Source organism: Melanerpes formicivorus, unplaced genomic scaffold, assembly GCF_026170545.1.
Source record: "Melanerpes formicivorus ecotype bairdi unplaced genomic scaffold, bMelFor1.0.p_v2 SCAF_26, whole genome shotgun sequence".
Classification (NCBI taxonomy): domain Eukaryota; kingdom Metazoa; phylum Chordata; class Aves; order Piciformes; family Picidae; genus Melanerpes; species Melanerpes formicivorus.
Genome location: NW_027142378.1, coordinates 10,197,172 through 10,219,580, shown reverse-complemented (window position 1 = coordinate 10,219,580; position 22,409 = coordinate 10,197,172). Strand labels below are relative to the sequence as shown.

Here is a 22,409-nt window from a genome sequence, read left to right as displayed (position 1 = left end):
CATTCCATTCCCCCTAGTCCTATCACTACCTGAGATCCTGAGCAGTCCTTCCCTCTCTTCCCTGCTCTGAAAGCACTGCCCCTTGACAAGCCTTTGCAAACAGTCTCTCTCCAAGCTCTGCTGCCTGTGCCTCACAGAGGCAGTGCCCAGGGGCAGGTGCAGTGGTTACTTACAGACAGTACAAACTTCTGGTCAATGTATTTCTTGGCTACATTTGGTTGAAAGTCAGGTGACTCCAGGAAGCGGAGGAAGAACTCATACACCAGCTATGGAGGGAGAAAGACAGGTGGCTTAGAAATCTGCAGACAGTTCCCAGGTGTGTCACAGACCTCACCAGGCAGGAAAAGACCTCCCAGGTCATCCAGTCCAAGCCATCACCCAGCACCATCTAACCAACTCAACCATGGCACCATCATCCAGTCCCTTTTTAAACACCTCCAGTGATGGTGACTCCAAGCTCCCTTTCTGTGAAGAATTTCTTCCTAACATCCAGCCTAAACCTCCCCTGCAGAGCTTGAGACTGTGTCCTCTTGTTCTGGTGCTGGCTGCCTGGGAGAGGAGACCAACCCCCACCTGGCTACAACCTCCCTTCAGGTAGCTGTGGAGAGCAATGAGGTCTCCCCTGAGCCTCCTCCTCTCCAGGCTAAGCAACCCCAGCTCCCTCAGCCTCTCCTCACAGGGCTGTGCTCCAGACCCCTCCCCAGCTTTGTTGCTCTTCTCTGGACACCTTCCAGCATCTCAACATCTTTCTTAACCTGAGGGGCCCAGAACTGGACACAGGCTCTCACCAGTGTTTACTTCAGATTGTAAATGTCTTCCTTCTCCTTAAGGATTCAGAGGAAGGCTGGGAAGCCTGAATGGGAGCACAGAAAACACAGGAACCTGTTTCCCCACCCAGCTGAATCAACGCAGTTGCCCTTGCCCTGCTGGGCAGTGAGAAGGTGGTACAAAACTGCTTAGGTCTGCAAAAGAGATCTTATCACCTTAGGTCCCAGCAAAGACAGCAGCCACCTACTCAGATGAAGACACTAGGCCTGGGAAACTCTTCTCCCATCTCCAGCCCACATCTCCACAGAAAAGAGAAACTGTCAGAGGAGATGTCAAAGGCTCAGGCATCGTTGGAAGCCCCTGAGACACATCAAGGAAGAGCAGAAAAGAGGAGAAGCGGAACAGATCCCTGCAAAACACGCTGTGTCCTCTGCCTGCTGGAAACTGACTTGGAGATTTCCCACTTCAACAACAAAGAGCAGCTTGTTTTAAGAGGACTGTCAGTGCTTAAACAGCAACTTCTGATCCTGCTGTCCTCCTGCAGGGCCGAGTCCATGCCAAGGCTGACTCTGTCTAGTGCTTCTCAGAGGCCAGTAGCTCAAACAAGAGCATGTTATCCCAAATACTGGAGACAGAGGAGCCATGGTGTCACACATTCACAGACAGGGCCCAGCTGCCAAAGCCAACAGAAAGAAACTGTGATGGTGACCAGAAAGCTTAGCAGACACTTGCCACAAACCCACAGTGGCTGCTGCTGAGCTAACTCTGAGAAACAAAAGCTTCAAAGCATTCATGGCACTCAGATGTTACACCCCTTCTAATGACACCCAGATCTCTGTGTCAAGTGCAGCAACTAGAAGTGATTAACCTTTGTCTGCTTGACCCTGCACAGCTGCCTAGGTAGGCCTCCATAAGCTTCCCTCCTGACTTCCACTGCTGACTTCTGCTAGGACATGCTCACTGTTGTTTCCAACTAGTTTGTCCTAAAGTCCATTCCCCAGGACACAGAGCCTGATGAAAAGATCCTTGGCTTTCTCCCCCTCTTCAGTTCCCTATCTTTAGTGGCAAAACCTTTCCTCCCAGTTCATGCCACTGAATTACATCCAGCATGCAGGAGACATGTCAGCAGGTGCCAGCACAGGCTTTGCTTTGGCACCAAGTGGGCCTCTTCCTCCATAGAATCACAGAATACATCTGGTTGGAAGAGACCTCAAGGATCATCCAGTACAGCTCCACAGGCTGCTTAAACATCTTCAAGGATGGTGGCTCCAGCACAGCCCTGGGCAGACCATTCCAATGTCTGACAACCCCTCCAGTAAAGAAATATTGCCTCACATCCAGCCTGAGCCTCCCCTGCTGCAGCTTGAAACCATTTCTTTTGGTCCTGTCACTTGACACCAAGGAGAAGAGGCTGCCTCCTCCTCTCTCCAGCCTCCCTTCAGGTAGCTGTAGAGAGCAATGAGGTCTCCCCTCAGCCTCCTCTTCCCCAGACTGAACAAGCCCAGCTCCCTCAGATGTTCCTTGTAGGCCATGTGCTCCAGGCCCTTCACAACCCTTGTTGCCTCCATGTGCCACCCAGGGAGCTGGGCACAAAGAGGAGACAGGGCTGCTGCCTCCAGTGCTGCTAAAGCCCAGATGATAAAGGCTCTTGAGCTTTCAGGAGGGACATGAACACTGATGGCAATTTCTTCTGGCAAAGACAGCATGACACAGCTCCCTCACTCCCAGGGAAGTGTCCAGTTCCAGCCTACCTCAGGGCCACGTGGGACTACAGCCATCTGCAGGTGAAGGTTGCACACAGCCATCAGAGAGTGTCCAGAACACCTCTGCTGCCTGCAATGCCTACAAGACACCAGGATGGCAGGCCTGGTCTCTCCCTGTCCCAGCACCAACAGCCCTTGTCTCCACGTCAGCAGCCCTTAGGAGGCGTGGGGAGCAGGCAGCAGCAGGGCTGCCAAGCTGCAGCACAACACAGGCTCTCGACTTTCTGGGTGTGAAGTCACCAGATGGACACCCCCCTCTCTCCTGCCTACCTGAAGGTGTGGCCAGGCAGCCTCTAGTGTGGGCTCATCCTCCTCGGGGTCGAACTCGGCGCCGGTGGGGTTGGATGAGGGTGGGAGCGTCCGGAAGAGGTTCACTGAAAACTGAATCATAGAATGGTCTGGATTGGAAGAGACCTCCAAAGGTCATCCAGGCCAAGCCCCTCTGCAGTCAGCAGGGGCATCCTCAACTAGCTCAGGTTGCCCAGAGCCTTGTTGAGCCTCAGTCTGAGTATCTCCAGGGATGGGGCCTCAACCACCTCCCTGGGCAACCTGTTCCAGTGTTCCACCACCCTCATGGTGCAGACCTTCTTCCTCACATCCAATCTAAATCTGCTCTGCTCTGGTTTGAAACCACTGCCCCTTGTCATAACACTACAGGTCTTTGCAAACAGTCTCTCTCCAGCCTTCTTGTAGGCCCCCTTCAAGTACTGGGAGGCTGCTATTAGGTCTCCCCAGAGCCCCCTCTTCTCCAGGCTGAACACTCCCAGCTCCCTCAGCCTGCCTTCACAGCAGAGGTGTTCCAAACCCCTGATCATTTTCATGGCCCTCCTCTGGACCCACTCCATCTGGTCCATGTCCTTCCTGTATCGAGGGCTCCAGATCTGGATGCAATACCCCAGGTGAGGTCTCACCAGAGCAGAATTGTTTTTGTTAAAGGGACCTCTACAACCATTGAGTCCAACCTTAAGTGAGTGAGAAGCTGTATGGCTGACATGCCTGCACCCTATGGTGTTCTACAACCATTGAGTCCAACCTTAAGTGAGTGAGAAGCTGTATGGCTGACATTCCTGCACCTTATGGTGTTCTACAACCATTGAGTCCAGCCTTAAGTGAGTGAGAAGCTGCATGACTGACATGCCTGCACCCTATGGTGTTCTACAACCATTGAGTCCAACCTTAGGTGAGTGAAAAGCTGTATGACATTCCTGCACCTTATGGTGTTCTATGACCACTGTGTCCAACTTTAAGTGAGTGAGAAGCTGCATGACTGACATGCCTGCACCTTATGGTGTTCCTCCCTGCAGCAAATCCTTCACTGCAGAGCACCACACTGGGATTTGCCATAGCTGTGCCCGCTAACAGATCCCTCCCTAGAGGCTGTAGGGTTACAGCCTGCAGAGGGACCCCACAAGTGCAGTCTGTGCCAGAGAGAGGCTCTCCCACCTCTCCCTACACCACCCCACCCTTCCTCTCTTTCAGGGGGTGGGCAGAAAACAAGGAGGGGTAGGAGCAGGCTCACACTCCTCTCTGCCAAACCCCTCTGCCCTGCTCCCCACCAGCCTTCAGAGCAGCCTGGAAGGCAGGCACGGCAGCGGCCCCAGGGCGTACCATGATAACAGCTTCGGGGTAGATGGCCTCGGTGACGACGTCGCGGTTGTGCGTGATGTATTCCACCATCTCGTTGAGCCCCGCGCGCTTCACCTCCTTGAACTTCAGGTCACTGAGGGGGTCAGAGATGAAATCGAAGAGCACACAGCACTGCCGCAGCTTCTGGATGAAAAGCTCTTCTCGCTCGTGGGGAGGAGCATCTGCCAGAGAAAGCAGGCACGGCTGGCCTTGGAGGCAGGTACAGCATCCTCCTGATGTGCCCACAGGCATCGCTGTGGTCCTGTCCTGCGTTCCCCCTCCCCCATCACAGCCCCTCTAGGGCTGGCAGGAGAACAGGAATACAAGCCTAGAATTGTTTTGGTTGGGGAAGACCTCTAAGATCATCGAGTCCCAAAGTCAACCTAACACACCATGGCCATTACACCACGTCCCCAAGTGCCCAGCCTCACAGTATCACCAAGCTTGGAAGAGACCTCAAAGATCATCAAGTCCAACCTCTCACCACAGACCTCATGACCAAACCATGGCACTAAGTGCCACATCCAATCCCCTCTTGAACACCTCCAGGGATGGGGACTCCACCACCTCCCTGGGCAGCACATTCCAGTGGCTAACAACTCTCTCAGTGAAGAACTTTCTCCTCACCTCCAGCCTAAACTTCCCCTGGCACAGCTTGAGACTGTGTCCTCTTGTTCTGGTGCTGGTTGCTAGAGAGAAAAGACCAACCCCTTCCTGGCTACAGCCTCCCTTCAGAGAGTTGTAGGGAGCAATGAGGTCTCCCCTGAGCCTCCTCTTCTCCAGGCTAAACAACCCCAGCTCCCTCAGCCTCTCCTCATAGTGCCACATCCCTATGTTTCTTGAACACCTCCAGGGGTGGTGACTCCACCACCTCCCTGGGCAGCCTGTTCCAATCCCTGACCACTCTTGCAGTGAAGAAAGTTTTCCTCATCTCCAACCTAACCCTCCCCTGGCACAATTTCAGGCCATTTCCTCTTGCTCTGTCACCGGATACTAGAAAGGCTAACCCAAAAGAGAGGCCCAGGTGGCAGAGGCCCCGTGTTAGCACCATTCTCTCTTTGGTGTGTTGCCACTGGAAAGCACCCAGTGCTAAGGCCAAACCTAGCTCTTTTCTGCAGAACAGCTGGTGAAGCTGCAAGGCAGTCATCCTTCCTAAAACAATGACCTGTTTTGGTGAGCTGTGCCACTAACATGTCTGGCAGAGTGACTGCTGAAAACACTTCCTCCTTGTCCACACTTAGACCATGTTTAAGCCCACCATTTGTAGTGGTACAGACACCTAGCACTCATTTATAGTCCTAGGTCATTGCCCTAATGTGGACAAGTTCAATTGCACTTGCATAACATGTGATGGAAATACAAGGAGGAGGAAGAGGCAGCCTGGCCCTCTCCCAGGAACAATTGGCTGCAGGAACCAAAAGCAGTCTGCACTCATGTCTCTGCATTTCACCACCTTCCTCACAACCTGCTGAAGAATGTGAGAATCCCAAGCATATCACAGGACCAGAGAATGGTAGGGGTTGGAAGAGCATCGAGTCCAAACACCCTGCCAAGGCAGCTTTACCCAAAGAAGGTCACACAGGAACACATCCAGGCAGGCTTGGAATGTCTCCAGAGATGGAACCTCCACCACCTCTCTGGGCAGCCTGTTCCAGTGCTCTGTCACCCTTAAAGAAGTTCCCCCTCATGTTTAGCTGGAACTTCTTATGTTTGTGCCCATTACCTATTGTCCTGCCACTGGCCACCACTGGAGAAAGCCTGGTCCCATCCTCCTGACACCCAGCCTTTCAGTATTTCCAAGCATTGATGAGATCCCCCCTCAGCCTTCTCTTTTCCAGACTAAAAAGACCAAATGCTCTCAGTCTCTCCTCATAAAAGAGCTGTCCCAGTCCCCTCAGCATCTTTGTAGCCCTTTTCTGTATCCTCTCCAGCAGTTCTCTGTCTTTCTTGAACCACAGAGCCTAGAACTGGATGCAATATTCCAGCTGTGGTCTCACAAGAGCAGAGTAGAAGGGGAGAAGAATCTCCCCCAGCCTGCTGCCACACTCTTTTTGATGCACCCCAGGGTGCCCCTGACCTTCTTGGCTACAAGGGCACATCATTAGCTCTTGGTCATCCTGCTGTCCACCAGCACCCCCAGGTTCCTTTCCCTAGAGATGCTCTCCAGCAGGTCAGCCCCCAACCTGTACTGATCCATGGGACTGTTATTCCCCAGATGCAGGACTCTACACTTGACCTTGTTGAATTTCATTGGGTCTCTCCCTGCCCAGCTCTCCAGCCTGTCCAGGTCACACTGGATGGCAGTGGGGTCACTATATATATATATACACACATATATATGTGTGTATACACACACACACACACATATATACACACATGTACACACATGTTAAGTATGAAAGCTTAAATCAGCTCAAATGGGAAGGGAAGTACTGAAGTTGCCACTGAGTATCTTCCTTCTCTTTTGGGCTGTCTATCTATTCATAGACTCACAGGATGCTTGGGGTTGGAAGGGACCTCCAAAGCTCATCTAGTCCAACCCCCTCTGAAGCAAGCAGGGGCAGCCTCAACTAGATCAGCTTGCCCAGAGCCCTGTCTCAAGCTGCTGCCAAGCCAAGCAGCTTTCCCAGAGCCCACCCTGCTGTACTGCAGACGGGAGGTTAGCAGGACACTACCAGGCTGCCTTTGGGAAGAGCCCTTCCATCGCCGCGCTCTGCCCCGGCCGAGGCGCAGCTCGGCCCCCCACAGCCTCCTCACCTTTAAGGGCTGGCAGCTTCTGCAGCTCCCGGTTTTTGCTGAGATTGAAGCGGGACGAGCTGTGCCTCCGCTCCTTCTTCACAATCTGGGGTCCCCCTGAGTACTTGATCTTGTTCAGCTGGGTTGGGGGCGGAGCGCTGTTACTGGGCCGCTTGTTCGAAGTCGGCTGCGGCGCCTGCGGCTGCTGCTGCGGCTGCTGCTGCGGCTGCTGGGCCTGAGGGGAGAGAAGAAAGGAAAACAGTTTACAAGGTTTTACCTACAAGTCTCACAAACCATCAGATACCTTCAAGCAGCTCCTTGGACTGAAGGAAGCAGGCAAGCTTTCCACTGTGGCACTTGCAATTCACCTGCTCCTGCAGGGCTCTGGACCTGCTGGCTGCATCTGCAGTCCCCCTTCAAAGTGAGCATCAGTTTCACTCCTGTGAGCTACAGAGGTCATGGAATTGTGTCACTTGGAGAAGACCTCTAAGATCACCGAGTCCAACCATCAACCTAAGACCACTATGGCCATTAAACCATGTCCCCCATGACCACAAAGACATGGGAGCCTCTTATCTGCTAGAGATATGGAAAGCAAAGCCACATCTTGCAACAAGTGACAGGAGCCTGTTGACCCAGAAAAGCAGAAGTAAGAACTTTTCATGGTCCAGACAGAAATGCCTCTGATTACAGCAGCCTGGACACCCCATAGCAAACATGCAAGTTGTTTCCTTGTCCTTGTATGGAGAACCACCTGGAGAAAAGTAAGGCAGTATTGTAGTACAGAGCAGGAGTGACAGCCCTGGAATGACAACAGTGAAGACCACTTAAAATCATTGCTGCATCCATAGCTGGTAGTCTAGGAACCACACAGGAGCCACAACAAATTTATGTCTTGGGCTGCTGGTTTTCCTAACCCATCCTGGCTGCTCCCTCCACCCCTGCCTTGTCTCTGCTTCATTGCTCTCTGGCTGTCTCCTGTAGGCTTGATTCTTCCCCATCACTCCTTTCAGCAACACAAACTCTTTGCCTGCACTTTCACTGAATCACAGAATGCTAAGGGGTGGAAGGGACCTCCTTCAACTTGCTGGCCACACTCTTCTTAGCACACCCCCCCAACTTTCCTCCACTGGACATTCTCTTCACCTCATGCTTGTTACACAGCACTTTTAGAGGCACTTTCTTGTTTTCAGCAGGTGACCAGAAACTCAAGCCAGTGTTTGCTCAGCTCAGCTTTGTCCTGATCTTGCTGAAACCCTCTGCTGGTTCAAGTCCCTCTTAAGCTATAATGGCTCAACAACTGACCCTTTAAGACCCACACTTACCTAACTCCTGGAAAATGTACTATGGAAGAGGGCAACATCCTGCCAGCAAGCCTGTAGGAGGGGGCTTAGCTGGAGGCAGCACTCAGCCTACTCTGGCCCTGCATTGTGAGCCCAGCAACATTCCCTTCCTCAGTGCTGCCACCTCTTTCCTGCTGGTACACAAAGCCAAGGAGCTGCAGGGTGAACCTGTTTAGAACATGCCAGGGATTGCACAGTGGGTCCAAAGCAGAGGTGGGTGAAACCCTTGGATGTCACCCCCATCAACTCCCCGCTGTCACAAACAGCACGGTGGGACAAAAGCAAACCTTCTCACAGTACCCATCAGCATGGGCTTGAGGAAAAGCAGCAGCAATGCAGAAGCTCATCAGAGCTTTCCTCCAAGTGAGATATGGCCAGGTTCCTCCTGTGGGGAGCAGCTGAGCTGCAATTCACCCTGCACGGCCTATTTACTGAGTCCTGATGGTTTCCAAAGAGGTGCAGCACAGCACCAGCCTGCAAGAGTTACTGCACCCACAGCATGTGGGGAGGCAGCAAGGTACAGGCAGGGAAAGCTGCCTACATGGATATTCTGCTCTGCAGATTGGGATCTACAGAGCAAGTGCAAGGACTCCCTGTGAAAAACAGTGCCTAAAACAAAACACCAATTGTTTTGTCAAGCCATTACATAAAACTGGAAACATTTTGGTTCTGCTCTGGCTCTGCTTGAAGGAAATCTTAAGTGGTGCTGTTTCAAGCTCAGCTCCAAGCCAAGGCTGGGGGAGACAAGAAGATTTTAAGTTTCTTCATTTTAGATGTTATCTGTTTCCTTTCATGGAGCAGCACTGCCCTGCAATGAGAGGAGGAAGCATGATGAGCTTGTGATGAAAACAGCTGTGACTGCCAGACAAAGCAGATCCAGATTGCAAACTGGAGGCAACTTATCCTCCACAGTGGTCTCTCCTCAGCTAAGTCAGGCTGGATCTGTGCTGACAACCTTCCAAGATGGACCAATTCATTCCTCACCCTGAATATTTGGGTATCAGGGCAGCATGACCCCCACAGACTGTTGCCCAGGTGCTTTTGGGAAGGCTAGTCCTCTACTCTGCATCACTCTCCTTCTACAGGGGAAAAAGGGCAAAATCTGAATGCTGAGCCTCCACAGAGACAAGACAGGACAGACAAAAATGATGCACCAGTGGCCTCACAGGTAACGCTGAAGGAAGCAGGACACATGGATCCCCCTGTCTGATAGGCCATCCCCACCTACTCAGGAAACATCACAGACAAATGTTGTGAGTGTGGTGTATCACAGACTAACAGGCTGCAGCCACACTGCCTGGCATGTGGCATCAAGGGGTCTGGAAAAGTCCTTGTCACCAGGCTCTACAGTCAACAGCTGGCACGAAGGAAGACAAAACAGGGCCTCAGGTTTAGCTGCTGGTTGTTTAAGAAGCAGGCAGACACATGCAAAAATCACACAACCCAATTTGCCAGAGGAAATTCGATGGTGGGGGAGGTCAGCTAGTCTCTCATGCAGCAGTGCTCAGAGGGTTTTAGGATGGACTGCCTCTGTATGGATTTTCTGACATCATCCTCAATACTTGCTTTCAGGAGGTGCTTCCAGCGGCAGGCCTGCTGTCCATCTGCCTTCAACACCTCCAATCCTGGAGGCATGAATCACAACAGGCTTGGTTTAAGTTTCCTAACACTTTCTTAAGTTTCCCATTCCTGAAAACACAGCAGAAGGCTAAAACTTAAAGGTTCTTTTGTTAATGCACAGATACCAACCTCACAGAGTGTTTTCCTAACATCAACACCAGCTGGCTACTCCACGGCTGCAGGCACACATCTACCTGATAAAGCTCAGCCCCCTCCTGACAGGCAGGTAACCCTGCTGCCTGTGCTGAAGTGACTGGAGAACAGCACAAAGCTGTGGCAGACCCACTTTCCTGCCAGGGTGGTGCAGCCACTTGTGCCAACAGGCTGGGCCAGCCCCCATTGCAGCCACGTTCGACCCGCCCCAAGCGCAGGTCCCTGGCTTCACAGGAGTTCCCACTGCTTCCCATCACCTCCTCATCCTGCTACGAACCTGCCTGCACAAGCCGACAAGCCCCAGGCCCTGGGCTCGCTCTGTGTCATCCCTCCTCACCTCAGGCTCCCAGGGACAGATACTTTTCCCCATCCACCCTGAGCTGTGACAGCCTCTCCTCTGCATTCCTACCCAGGCATGACCTCACCTCTGCAGGCACTCCTACCGCGGCGGCTGGATGCATCGCCGCTCGGAAACCCGTCTGCTTCGCTGGTCCCTTGAGCACCTCCTGCTTACTAAGCTTCTCAGCCCAGATCTGCTCTCAGCTCCTCCTCCTCAGATGACTCTTCCTTTCCCTTCCCTCAAGTCAGTACCTGCTCTCTTTGTCTGCTGTTACACAGCTTCCCCATTAAAATAAAGCTCTCTGCCTCACAAGTACCATCAGCACTCTGCCTGCCTCTGAACAATGAAGCCCAGGTGCTGCAGTAACAAGCCCCATGGAGATGTCTGCGAAACACGTCATGCAGCAGCTCAGTGGAAAGGAGCACCCTTTCCCAGAGCTGCAAGCCTCATCAGCGAGGCTCCAAGCTGCCCTTGAGGCTGCAGAGCAACTCTTCTCTCCTTTTTTACTGCTGTTAATCCCTGCTCCCACTTCCAGGTCATTAACTCTCTTCCCCACCCAGCTGCCTCTCCCAGTTTTTCTGGCCAGAAGGAGTAACTCTTTCTCATCCTCTCATTCAATGCTGAATCACACACACAAAATCATACTGGCATTAGTCCTTTTTTGTTTTTTTCCTTTTCCCTCCTTAAATAGCCACATGAAAATTCCCTCCATTCACATCTTCATCATGTTCTGGAGAGGACAAACTGAACAAGCCTTTTATTTGCCTTTCCTTACTCTCCTGTTTTACCCCACTGCTCCTGCCTTTCCCTGAACACATTGGCCCCCCACAAAGCCAAGGGCTGATCAACCTCTGCTGGTTCTTCACCTCAGATAACTTCACCTTAAGACAGGCATCTAAAAGAGGACTGCACCACCCTTGTACTTGCAAGAGAACTCTTGCCTTCCCTTGTGGGGATATGTCTGCTTTTGGACCTATCTTTCCTTCCAGATCAGCTCCAGCAAAAGCTCCTTTGCTGCAGAGAACAAAGCACTATGCTTAAGGGTTTCTGGACTGACTCCTACCCTCTTCATCTCCCTCCACAAAGATCCCCATAGGAGGTCCTTGTCTGCTGCACTTGCTCAGATCTGTCAAACCAGAGCTGCTCTTCAAAGAGCTTTACTCATTCCACCAGCCAGACAACCTACCCACAAAACAAGTCACAACTTTCTGGTATCAGGATAAATTAGGGCTGAGTTCTCCCCCTGCTCCTTGGAGCATGGTGTGAGAGGGAAGTGCATACTGGAAGAAGGATGCCCAAAGGCTGCTCTCCCGCTGCAATCTGACAAAAAGAAGGAAAATTCTTTGATGCACACAACTTTCAGCCTAGAAAAGGCAACAAAGCAACCAAAACTTCATGGAAGGATTTACATGGCACAGAACTCTCTCAACAGCTAGCAGAGGCATCTAGGTTAGGATCAGCTCACCAATCCCCCCAAGCAACATCACTCCTGGTGTCTCACGAGTCAAACCATCCCCTGCTTCTGACACAAGGAAGCAGTCTCACCCCCAGCACACGTTACCTGATTCCTTATGGTCCCCCAATGTGAAAGTCAAAATACCTTTCTGTTCTTCCTGAAGAGCAGGAAAATTGCATTCAAACCAGCATGCATTTCTTCTGATGGAGCCAAGAGCTCTCTTCCATTCTGCAGCAGAGCAGTTTGGAGACAGGAAAGCACCCAGAGAGAGCAAACTTCACCACAAACTCAACAGGAAAAGAGATCTGTGGCGGTGCAGACTGCAGAGGTGTCTTCTTTCTGCTCTGCTCTCTGTTCCTATGATCAAAGGAGCCTGAGCCTTCCATCTTAAAGAAGGGCTGGATTTTGTTTGGAATATGAGGAAGTGGCTGGGAATGTTTTGTGGGAGGGAAAAGTTAGACAAATCGCTCCTAAGTTTCTTCTGCACTCAGGCACAACCAGATATTATGTGCTACTTCAGGTCACAGAAGGCAGCTTGCAGCCTTGCACTGCCCTTCCTTTCCTATTGCAGTGCCACAGCCCACCGCTGATCTTGCTGGGGACCATCAGAGTGCTCTGCTCGGACGGCCATCCGTCACCCTCGCTTGACCATACAGTCAGGGAATCGTTTGCATTGGAAGAGACCTTTAGGATCATCGAGTCCAAACTTCAACCTAGGAAAGCTGAAGCACTGAAAGGTTGAAGCATCAAAGACCCAGGCTTTCCTTCCTCTTCCCAGAGCTGTGAACTCAGCAGACCAAGAATACCAAGTTACCAAAAGGTAAGCCTGACCCCATGACGCCAAGGCAGGAGTTCCCTCATGTCCTAGGAGTTGGAAGACAGCTCCCCCAGCAAGCTGTTTTCAGCTGTATACACAAAATAAAATGTGCTGAAGCCAAGACCAGGGTGAGATATAAAGAGAGGATCCACAAAACTTCTACAAAGCATACAAATTCGAGTTCTGAGTCCTTGCTGGCCACATAGCAGGTTAGGGAGGGGTACAGAAACTGCATGGCTAGAGGTAGGGATATTTTCTGAGGCTCTACAATACAGATCTATGCTTTGAAGAAGACTTTAAAATAACCTTATTTTGACCAGGACCATCCCACTGAACTAGGTTTCTTCCTAGGATCTTAGACCCTTACCCCAGTCCTTCAAATTACAAGTGCAACATGGTCTAGACAAGACTCAAGCACACAGGCATTTAGGGACACCCAAGTGGCACAGCTTGCTTGGCACAGCCAAACTGCAGGGTTAAGACACACACACACACACTTCCTTGGACACACATCATCTTCTGAAGCAAGTCTAAAAATCCACAACCACCCTGACCACTGGACAAACTCAAATCCACCAGAAAAGTCCCAGTTCACCTAAATTTGTGCTGAACCTAAGCACAGATGATATTATCACAGTCTGCTGGGGCCATTTAACACATCCAGCTTGGTGAACATCACAAATGAGAGTGAAAGAGACGGAGCATGGATGGGAATATAGGTTGTGCCTTTCTGTGAGCAATGTGATCAGCAACCAGGCTGGTCCACCAAAGGAAAACCATCCGACCTCTGGCAGCTCACCTCTATTCTTTCAGGTGTTCTATCCATTACTTCCTCTAGAAAACACCTCAGACCCACCACTTTCCCACTCATACACAAGGTGATGAGAGTTGATTGCACTTTGCTCTGAAAGGAGCAAGGAAACTGCCCCCATCTGTCAGGCTTCCTCACCGGTAACAGTGGCTTTTCCCTCTCTCTTTTCATCTCTGCCCACCTCTGTGAGCAGCACTCACTAGCAGCTTTGTGCCAAAACTGCTCTTGCAGAGCTGCAGGGCATGAGACTCATTCTGTCTCCACCACAGTCATCATTCCTTTTGGACCAACTTTCAAGGGGAAGTAACTTCATCTTTAACTTCAGTCTTTGCTCTCATCCTCTCCTAATCCTCAAGAGGCTGGTGACAGGCATTATTTGGCAGAGCAGCACGAAGCAGCTAGAATGAAAGATGATAATTGCTCTTCAAAGATGAGTTGCACATGCACACTGCTGTATCCAAGGTGAAAGCCTTACCTCTTCTGAATTCTCCACCCCACCATCCTTCCCGCTACTGCTGCTGCTGCTGCTGCTGCTGCTGCTGCTGCCGCCAGGCTTTGTCGTGCTTTTCGTAGACTTCGGAGACTCCTGAAAAGGGCAAAACGCGTCCAGATAAAATGTCACCTTGTGCAGAGTTCAGCCGTGCAGGATCACAGACTCGTCCCTCCTCCCCCCCCCCGGCAATCAGCCCTGCTGCGGGCGGTAACTCCCAGACCTTCTCCCCTGAGAAGGGCGGTACGAGCGGGCAGCGGGTAACCGCGGCAGGGACACGGGCGCAAGCAGAAGCTAGTGCTGGCATGGCCCATTCCGGTCACTGAAGGATGACCCGGGCCAGACACCTCCGGGGGTGACAGTGCCCTGCGCCCACTCTGCCTGTGCCAGCGCCTTGCCCAGCGCAGGGTCCCGCCGCTGCCCGCTGCGGTGACAAAGTGCAGGGCAGCCACAGACCCGGCGGGCTCAGGGCAAGAGCAGCGGATCGGGGCCGCCCCGCCTGCGGGCAGGGCAGGGACACACGGCAGAGCAGGCAGCACATCGCCGGCCGCCCCGCCGCGGGTCCGGGTCACGGGTGGAGCCGTACCTCCCCCATAGGAGGCATAACGGGGGAGCAGGAGAGGTGGCCGTGCCTCGCAGCCCCCGCCACCTCCCGACAGCGCGGAGCGAGGCGGGTCGCAGCCTCTGCTCACCACCACCACCACAGCTGGCACTGGGGAGCACTGGAAGCGGCGGCCGCAGCCTCCGCTGCCCCCCGGCCCGGAGTCGCCGCTGGCGGCGCTGGCACCGGACGCGCTGGCACCGGCTGCCGCCCCCTCCCTCGGCTGGCGCGCGCCCCCGCCGCCCTCCTGCACCACGCGCCCCGCCCGCCCCGGGCGCGCGCCCCCGCCCCCTGCCGGCCGCAGCCCCGCGCGCGCGCCCCCGCCCCGTGGGGGCCGCGCCGAGGGAAGGCCGCGCCGGGGAGGGCTGCGGGGGCGGGAGGCCGGTTTACCGGGGCCGCGCCCGGGCCGCGCAAGGGCATCCCCGGCGCCGCCCGCCCGCCTGCCCGCCTGCCGCACCTTCTCCTTCTTCAGCTTGTAGGGCATGGTGAGCGCCGGGCCCCAGCCGCTCCGCGCCCGCCGCCACCGCCGCCGCCTGAGCCCGGGCCCGGCCGCAGCGCGCTGCTCCCATTGGGCCAGGCGTAGCGGTCTGCCTAGCAACAGGCTCCGCCAGTGCCGCGCGGCGCTGACGCAAAGCAGCGGATTTTTCTCATTGGTGGAAGTGCGCTCCGGCGCCGGGCACGGCCCCGGGGGGCGGGGCAGGGCTGCGGGCGAGGGGCGCTTCCGGGGCAGCGCCGCCCGCCTCGCCTCTTCGCGGCGGGGTTGGGGTGCAGCTTGGCGCGGCGGCTCGGAGGCGCTGGCCCCCCCGCCCGGGGGTTCTCCCACGCAGGGAAGCAGCTCTGGGGACGTGCAAGCAAAGGGCAGATCTCCACGGGACCCCCGGCGGTGGGGCCGCTGCTGCTGCCCCTGGCTGACGAAGGGCAGGGGCGATAGTGGCGACAATGGCGAGGGTCCTTTTTATGCTGCGTCCCGCGTCGCCTGGGGAGGAGGAGCCCCAGCAGCCTGAGCTGGCCTCAGGGACAGTGTTCCGCCTTTGCAGGACAGGTGGTTGTTGGCGCTCCGAGGCACAGCTTTAGGGAGGCTGCTGATGGAAATAATGGTGTCAGCAGAAAGCTGATGGAGGCATGGATCCAAGGGTGGACGGATGGGAAAGGGCGTGCGGAAGCACTGCGAATCCCAGCACGGCTCGAGCATTGCCCCTGCTGATAACGGAGAAAGCTGTTCCTGGGATATGGGACCCTGGATGCCTCCTTGTTTGCATAGCACAAGTTGGACAGCTTGTTGGCAGATGGCCCTGCATCCTTGCAGTAGGAGGACAGCCTGTAAACATTGCCTTCAACCTGATGTTGAGCACGGGGAAAAGCAACCAGTGGGTGGCAAGCTGTCCTCAAGTTCAAGGATTTGGATTGAGCAGGGCATGCTGGCAAAGGGCCACTCTGTTAGGGCATGTGATGCCTGGAGAGCCTAAGGTCAGCACAAAAGCCAGCGTGCCTTTGGTGGCTGCTGGCCTGCTGCAGTAGGTGCAGGAGCTCCCATTCACTTTAGCCAAGCTGGCAGTAAGCATCACCGTGACTTTCAACCGGCTGAAGCCTTTGCCCACAGGGGATGCTGTGGAGTGCTCTGTCGACATGTTACCGGGAAACCTGTACTGGGTCCTTGCTCCTCACAGCTGCTCTGCACAGGGTGGGATTTGGCATTTCAGTGGGGAATGAAGGAGGGCACTGGGCTGTGCCAGGTGCTCCAGCAGGAGCACAATCTTTTCAAAGCCATCAGGTGAACAAAATCAGCACTGCACATGGAGAGAGGGGTGAGACATCCCCTGAGGCTATCACAAATGATCAGTCCAGCAGCAGCTGCCTGAGAGCCACTGGCACTCAAGAGGTTCCCCAGAAACAGAATGAGGCTGTGATTGTTATTGTCCCCCTCCCATGGCATGCATGAGCAACCCTGGCCAGAGCGCTGGTGCAGCTATGTGCTTGCAAGCAGAGAAGTGCACCAGTGTGAGCAGGTAGGCTTGACTGAAGAGCTCATAGCTATCATCATTGGACCAGCAGAGAAGTTGCATCCCACTGCCACAGCCACACAGCAGTTGCCTTTTCCAGCAGGGGTCCTGCCTGCCAAGAGCAAGCACACAAGCAGTGAGATCCACCTGGTGCCAGTCCCAGCTTCCAGCCGTGAAGGATGTGCTTGCCCCCAGCAGGGAGAGTGGCAAAGAGCAAAACTGTAGTTTTCCAAGCTTAACAAAGAGCTCTGAAAGAGGTTTCAACCAGAAGGCCCTTTGCTGCCACCTGCCTGGCCTGTCAGCCCAGGACACCTCAGGCTCCAGCATCTGCAGAGTGAGCTCTGCACTCCCCCAGCTGGGGCTGCTGGCAGTACTCCCTCCACACCCAGAGCTGAAGAGCCTCTCCCAGCTGCCATCCCCATAGCAGGAGCATGGCAGGTCTGCTGCTGCTGCTGCTCCAAGGGCTCTTCCAGATCACCTCAGGTATTTGACCTTCCAGCTGGGAGGCTGTTAGTGGTTCTGGAGGGCTGAGAGGACATTTCTCAGAAATGACTGGCTAGCTGCTGCTGCAGAGCTGCAGGAGAGGAGGGCCCTTGTCTGCACCTGTCCACTTTGCAGCCATCTTGGCTGCCCTCCCTCTCATCACACCTCAGGGGGGTTGGTCCTTGGCAGGTGGGTTGCTGCTGCCAGTGCTCAAGGGTCCTTGGCATAAGCTCTGCCAGGGGTCAAGAGTGGAGGGAACAACCAGAGGAGGGTGAGGGGTGCTGAGCAGCATAGAAGTCTGGGGGCAGCTGGTTACAGAGGGGGTTACCACAGCCTTGTTTGACACACACCTTCAAACTCCAAGTGGAGACTTCCCTGGTGCTGTGGAAGATGGGCTTCCAGCTGGGGCTGCTGCTGGCTTGTGGTGACCACTGAGAGGAGTATGAGGCTACAGCCCACCCCCCCTGGCACAAGGCAGCCGTCAAAGTCATCAAGGAAGACCATAGGAACCTACTGCCCCATCTGATGCAAACAGAGTGATCAGGAGGCCACGGAGGGGAAATGCTGTGGGGCAGGTGGAGCATCAGAGGGTCACTAGGGCATCAGGGGCTAAGGGGGAGCTGAGGGAGCAGCCTTTGGGGAGAACTTCATGGTCTCAGTGGGGCAGGGAGTGGTTGGGAAAGTCTGTGGGGTAGGGGGCCGTTGGGAGCACGGGGTGTGTGTGCAATTCAGAGGGGGTAGGGAGTTCTTTGGGGTGGCAGGTCCAGGAGGCTGGCAGCCGTGGTGGGCACTGCGGGGAGCTGCCAGGCGTTAGAGGAGCATCGGTAGCCAAAAGACAGGGGGTGCAAGGCAGAGGGGCGCCAGAGGGGGGCAGCCCTGTCCCATCTCAAACCCCTGCTGTCCGCAGGTCTTGAAGGGCTGGTGCCACAAGCACCTCCTGTACCGAGGCACGGGGGTGAGGATGGGCTTCTGACCTCCTCATGGAGCTGTCCACCGCGGGGAGCATCCTGGGGCCAGGCAGGGCTCTGCTTCTCTCAGCTGCTTCTCACTGTGGCTGTCGTCCGCTGATGGGTGAGCGACACAGAGAGTCTCTGGCAGCAGGGGCAGAGCTCCTGGAGGCAGCACATGCTCTGCAAGGCTCTGGCCATGATGACTGGAGGATCTTTCACCCCAGCCCAGGCCATGAAGGGTCTCGTGGAAGCTTCTCTTTGCCTCCACACCTCTGCCTGCCGCACTGCACCCTTACCTACCCTCCCTCCACGTGGCCACCTGCCCCATAGCTCCCAGCGGAGCCTCTGGCTTCTCATCTACCCACAGCTCTCTCTGTTGCCCCTGACCTGCCCTACCCACAGCTGCCATCTGCCCTTACCTGCCCCCAGCACGTTCTGCCTTTTCCCTGCAGGGACTTGAAGCTGGAAAACCTTCTGGATGGCATGAACTTTTCCATCCACATGGTCCAACCTGAGTAAGGAAAATCACTGTGACAGAATCACTGAATGGTAGGGGCTGGAAGGGACCTCTGAAGTCAGAGCAGATCACATAGGAACACATCCAGATGGGCCTTGAGTGTCTCCAGAGATGGAGACTCCATTATGCCTCCGGGCAGCCTCCTCCCCTGCTCTGCCATCCTCAAAAGGAAAGAAGTTCCTTCTCATGTTTAGATCTAACTTCCTATGCTCAAGTTTATGCCCAGTACTTCATATCCTGTCACTGGAAACTACTGAGAAGAGTCTGGTTCCATAATCTTGATGCCCACCCCTGTCCCCTATAATCTCTTCAAAGTCTTTGTGCTTCTAACCCAACGACGTCTGCAACCTTGCAGTCACCTCTGGTGAGCGATCTGTCTATGGAACCCTCAGTGTCACTGTCTGCAGTTGAGCAATATCCCTTCAAAACACAAGCTTTGCAAAATTGAAGTAAGAAGGGCAACCCTATTCCCTCCCCAGAGGGGAAGTTTGCTCTCCTTTGGGTCAAGCGTTTCAGTGTTCCGCTCTGCGACTCCACGCCTCTGGGAGTGGGCAGCAGCTCATCGAGCACAAACCCACACCACCAAGCTGAGCTACAGAGTTTATGCCATCCCTGGGGGCTCGGGAAAGTTTGTACCATCAGGCCCTGCCAGAGAGGAGCAGCTTGAGGAACAAAAAGCTGTGGGTAGCTGTCCTCCTAGCGGGCTTCTCTCCTCATTTCCTGAGGTACTGCTGCTTTCCTCAGCAGGGTGCAGTCTCTGCTCTGTCCTGAGTCATCTCTCCTTGGCTTTTACCCTCCTTTCAGCATCTCATCAAAGAAGGTAGCTCTGCCCTTTTCTGATTTCTCTGCTGCTTAAAATATCCTTGTGCTCTCCAGAGACTTATCTCCCAGCCACTCCCTAACCAGTACTTTCTCCTGGCTTTTTGTGCTTCCTTCAGTGTCCCTTGCTCTAGAGTCTGTCCTTTGGGGAGAGATGGTTGAGCTCATCCACAGCCAAGCACAGCTCTCATTACTTCTCTTGATGTTACTGTGCTCACTTCCTGTCCTTTGCTTTCCATCTGTGTTCCTCATCTCCAGGCCAGACAGATGAATTCATGCATGGCTGCCTCTGGAGAACACAATGGGGAAGAGATTGCCATCAGTGCAGTCCAACAGGCTCTGTCCCCATGGCCTTGCCTCCAGACCTCTTCCAGATTGTTCCACACATACAGGAAGCCTATGGAGCATGTCCTTGCCCATAGGGATAGTTTCTCCTATTGCTCTACCATAATCTTCATGCCTTGAGCTAAGGAATCTCAGATTCTTTCCCAACCTTTGCTCTGACTGGATTTTCCTGTTCTTCCTGTACATGCTGTCTTGGTAGAACCACATGGAGTTGCTGGCTGCTAAGCAATCCATTGGCAGCACATTCCCTGTGCTGCTTTGCATTGTTCAGATGAAGTATTTGGTCACCACAGATGGTAGAGTTTCACCCTGGCTTGCCTGTAACAGCAACAGTAGTGTATGTAGTGGACCCTTGGCTCAACAAAGTCCTGCCAAGTCCAGCAGAATTCCACCATGGCATTTGGGGGGGGTTACTCTAGAGTTCAGAATGGATGGTGGGAGTTGATTGCTGTGAGTGGGCAAATGTCTCAGGCATCTCTTTCATAAGATAAGAAGAGCAAGTGCTGATCCCAGAAGGGAGAACATCTTCATGCTCCATGAATTATGTATGAGTAGCACAGAGAACACAGAAAAGGTCATGTGGTGTTTACTGAGTCTTTAAAACCTCTTATGATGGGAGAGACCAAATAAGCACCTGCTTAAGTTCTGCACCATGAGGCTGGTAGGACACTGGGACAAGTTGCCCAGGAAGGTAGCTGAGGCCCCATCCCTGCAGATACTCAGGGTGATGCTTGAAAGGGCTCTGGGCAGCCTGACCTAGTTGAGGATGTCCCTGCTTACTGCAGAGGGGGTTGGACCTTTGGAGGTCCCTTCTAACCCAGACCATTCCATGACTGATTCCATACATAGCTAAGGAAAAGCAGCCTTTAGAAGTGCTGAGAATAGCTTAAGGTCACCACAAGAATATTCTTGCTTGTACAGAGGGGAAAAAAAACATCAACCAGGATTAAGACTCAGGCCACAAAGACAGACTTCCAGATAGTTTTTCTTTGTCATGCTTCTCAGTAATAAACACCACCCAGCAGCATCTGAAGGATTTATGTCACCTGAGTCCATTTCCTTTGTGTCAAAGCCTGTTGAGCAGCTTGCACTTCCCTCTTCACAGGACTGCATTGGCACTCCCAAGGAGCCCCAGAGAGCCTTTGCAGAGCCTGCTTTTGGAGTGACCACCAAGCTCCTTGAACACATGGCTGACAATCCCCAGTTGCAGCACTCAGCCTTCCCAATGAGATGTAGGAAACAAGACAAGGTCAGAGAGATGGGCACACTGTCCTTTGCTGTTCAAAGCCTGAGGCAAATAAGCCCCAGTCTTTTGAAGAGCCTGGCTGAAAATGCTAGCAGTTATGAGAGCTTGTCTAAAGGGTCTCAAATGACTCAGTGTTGTCTGGAGGTTCCTTCCACCCCTTAGCATTCTGTGAAATGATAGGAGAAGCTTCCAGAAACATGACAAAGCGTGTACCAGCAGGTGACACAGTGCTTTCTGCTAGCTGTCCATGGCTGCTGAGACAGCTGAGGGCTTGTGTTTTAACAGTGGCTTTCTCCTTTTGGGGGCACTGCCTTGTTCTTTGTTTCTGGGATTAATACAGTCACATAGTTCTCTTGAATGCCTCTGTTCCATCAGTCAGAAGCAAGTCAGGAGAAATGGGTGGAAGACAGCTGAGGTGGCTTGTCCACAGAACCATTTTCCAGGAATTGCTTCACTTGGCAGGAAAAGAGAAGGCAACCTAGGAAGAAATTCTTTGCACTGAGTGTGGTGAGAGACTGGAACAGGCTGGCCAAGGAGGTTGTGGATGCCCCCTCCCTGGAGGTGTTCCAGGCCAGGTTGGACAGGGCCTTGAGCAGCCTGGGCTAGTGGGACGTGTGCCTGCCCATGGCAGGGGGTTTGGAACTGGGTGATTTTTAAGATCCCTTCTAATCCAAAGCATTCTGTGATTAATAATCAACCCAACAGCAGCAGTGGCAGTGGGAGGCAGAACACAGGAGTGTGGCTGCTCTCTGCACTGCATTGCTGTCCTGCTCCCCAGTGGTGTGGTGCTCCAGCTTCCTGCTCAGGCTCTTGCTCACCCTGCTCCTCTTCCTCCTCTTGCTCTCAAGGACTGCCTTCCTGTTTATTGTGCCTCCTGTACCTTTGCTGGGCTGAGTATAACTTCATATACTTTATACTGATCTTGGTAGCAGTTTGACAAGTCAAACTGTTGTTGTAGTTTCAATTTGTGAGTCTCTTCTGCCCAATTCCTCTTCTCTGCTGGGGAGCCACTGCCATAGCCCCCAGCTATGGGCTACATGTTGAGGTATGGGCAGTGAGGTCATCAGCTTTTGCTGATGCTTCAGGGAATGTTTTATTGATTTGTTTGCCACCACTTGTTTCCAGTGCAGAATCCAGGGGCTGGAGCCCCTGTGCTATGGGGATGGGCTGGGAAACTTGGCCTTGTTCAGCCTGGAGAGGAGGGAGCCCTGGAGAGACCTTCTTGTGCCCTTTCAGTACTTAAAGAGACCAAGAAGACAGCTGGGGACAGACTTTTGAGTGGGGCCTGTTGTGACTGGCCAGGGGGTGATGGTTTAGACTAGGGGAGAGGGATTCAAACTAGAGATAGAGCAGAGGTGTTTGACACTGAGGGTGGTGGGTCACTGTCCCAAGTTGCCCAGAGAGGAGGTGGCTGCCCCATCCCTGGAACAATTGCAGGTCAGGTTGTGTGAGGCTCTGTGCAGCCTGCTCTGGTTGCAGATGTCCCTGCTGACTGCAGGGTGTTGGACTGGATGCCCTTTGGGGT

General features: G+C 53.7%; 1 protein-coding gene across 2 annotated transcripts in view; it reads right to left on the bottom strand.

Moving 5' to 3' along the window:
- Positions 1-15,065, bottom strand: part of PPP2R5D (protein phosphatase 2 regulatory subunit B'delta) — a 33,366-nt gene extending 18,301 nt beyond the window's left edge. Inside the window, exons 1-6 of one of the 2 annotated variants that reach the window (XM_068153605.1) lie at positions 14,982-15,065; positions 13,909-14,019; positions 6,915-7,128; positions 4,140-4,339; positions 2,802-2,912; positions 174-266 (exon numbers count right to left, since the gene is read on the bottom strand). In XM_068153605.1, coding sequence (XP_068009706.1) covers positions 174-266; positions 2,802-2,912; positions 4,140-4,339; positions 6,915-7,128; positions 13,909-14,019; positions 14,982-15,008 — 756 coding nt within the window. In that variant the 5' untranslated portion in view covers positions 15,009-15,065. Of the gene's footprint in view, positions 1-173; positions 267-2,801; positions 2,913-4,139; positions 4,340-6,914; positions 7,129-13,908; positions 14,020-14,509; positions 14,574-14,981 lie in introns of those variants that run through there. The other variant, XM_068153606.1, reaches the window with a different exon arrangement.
- Between the last annotated feature and the right edge of the window lie 7,344 nt (positions 15,066-22,409).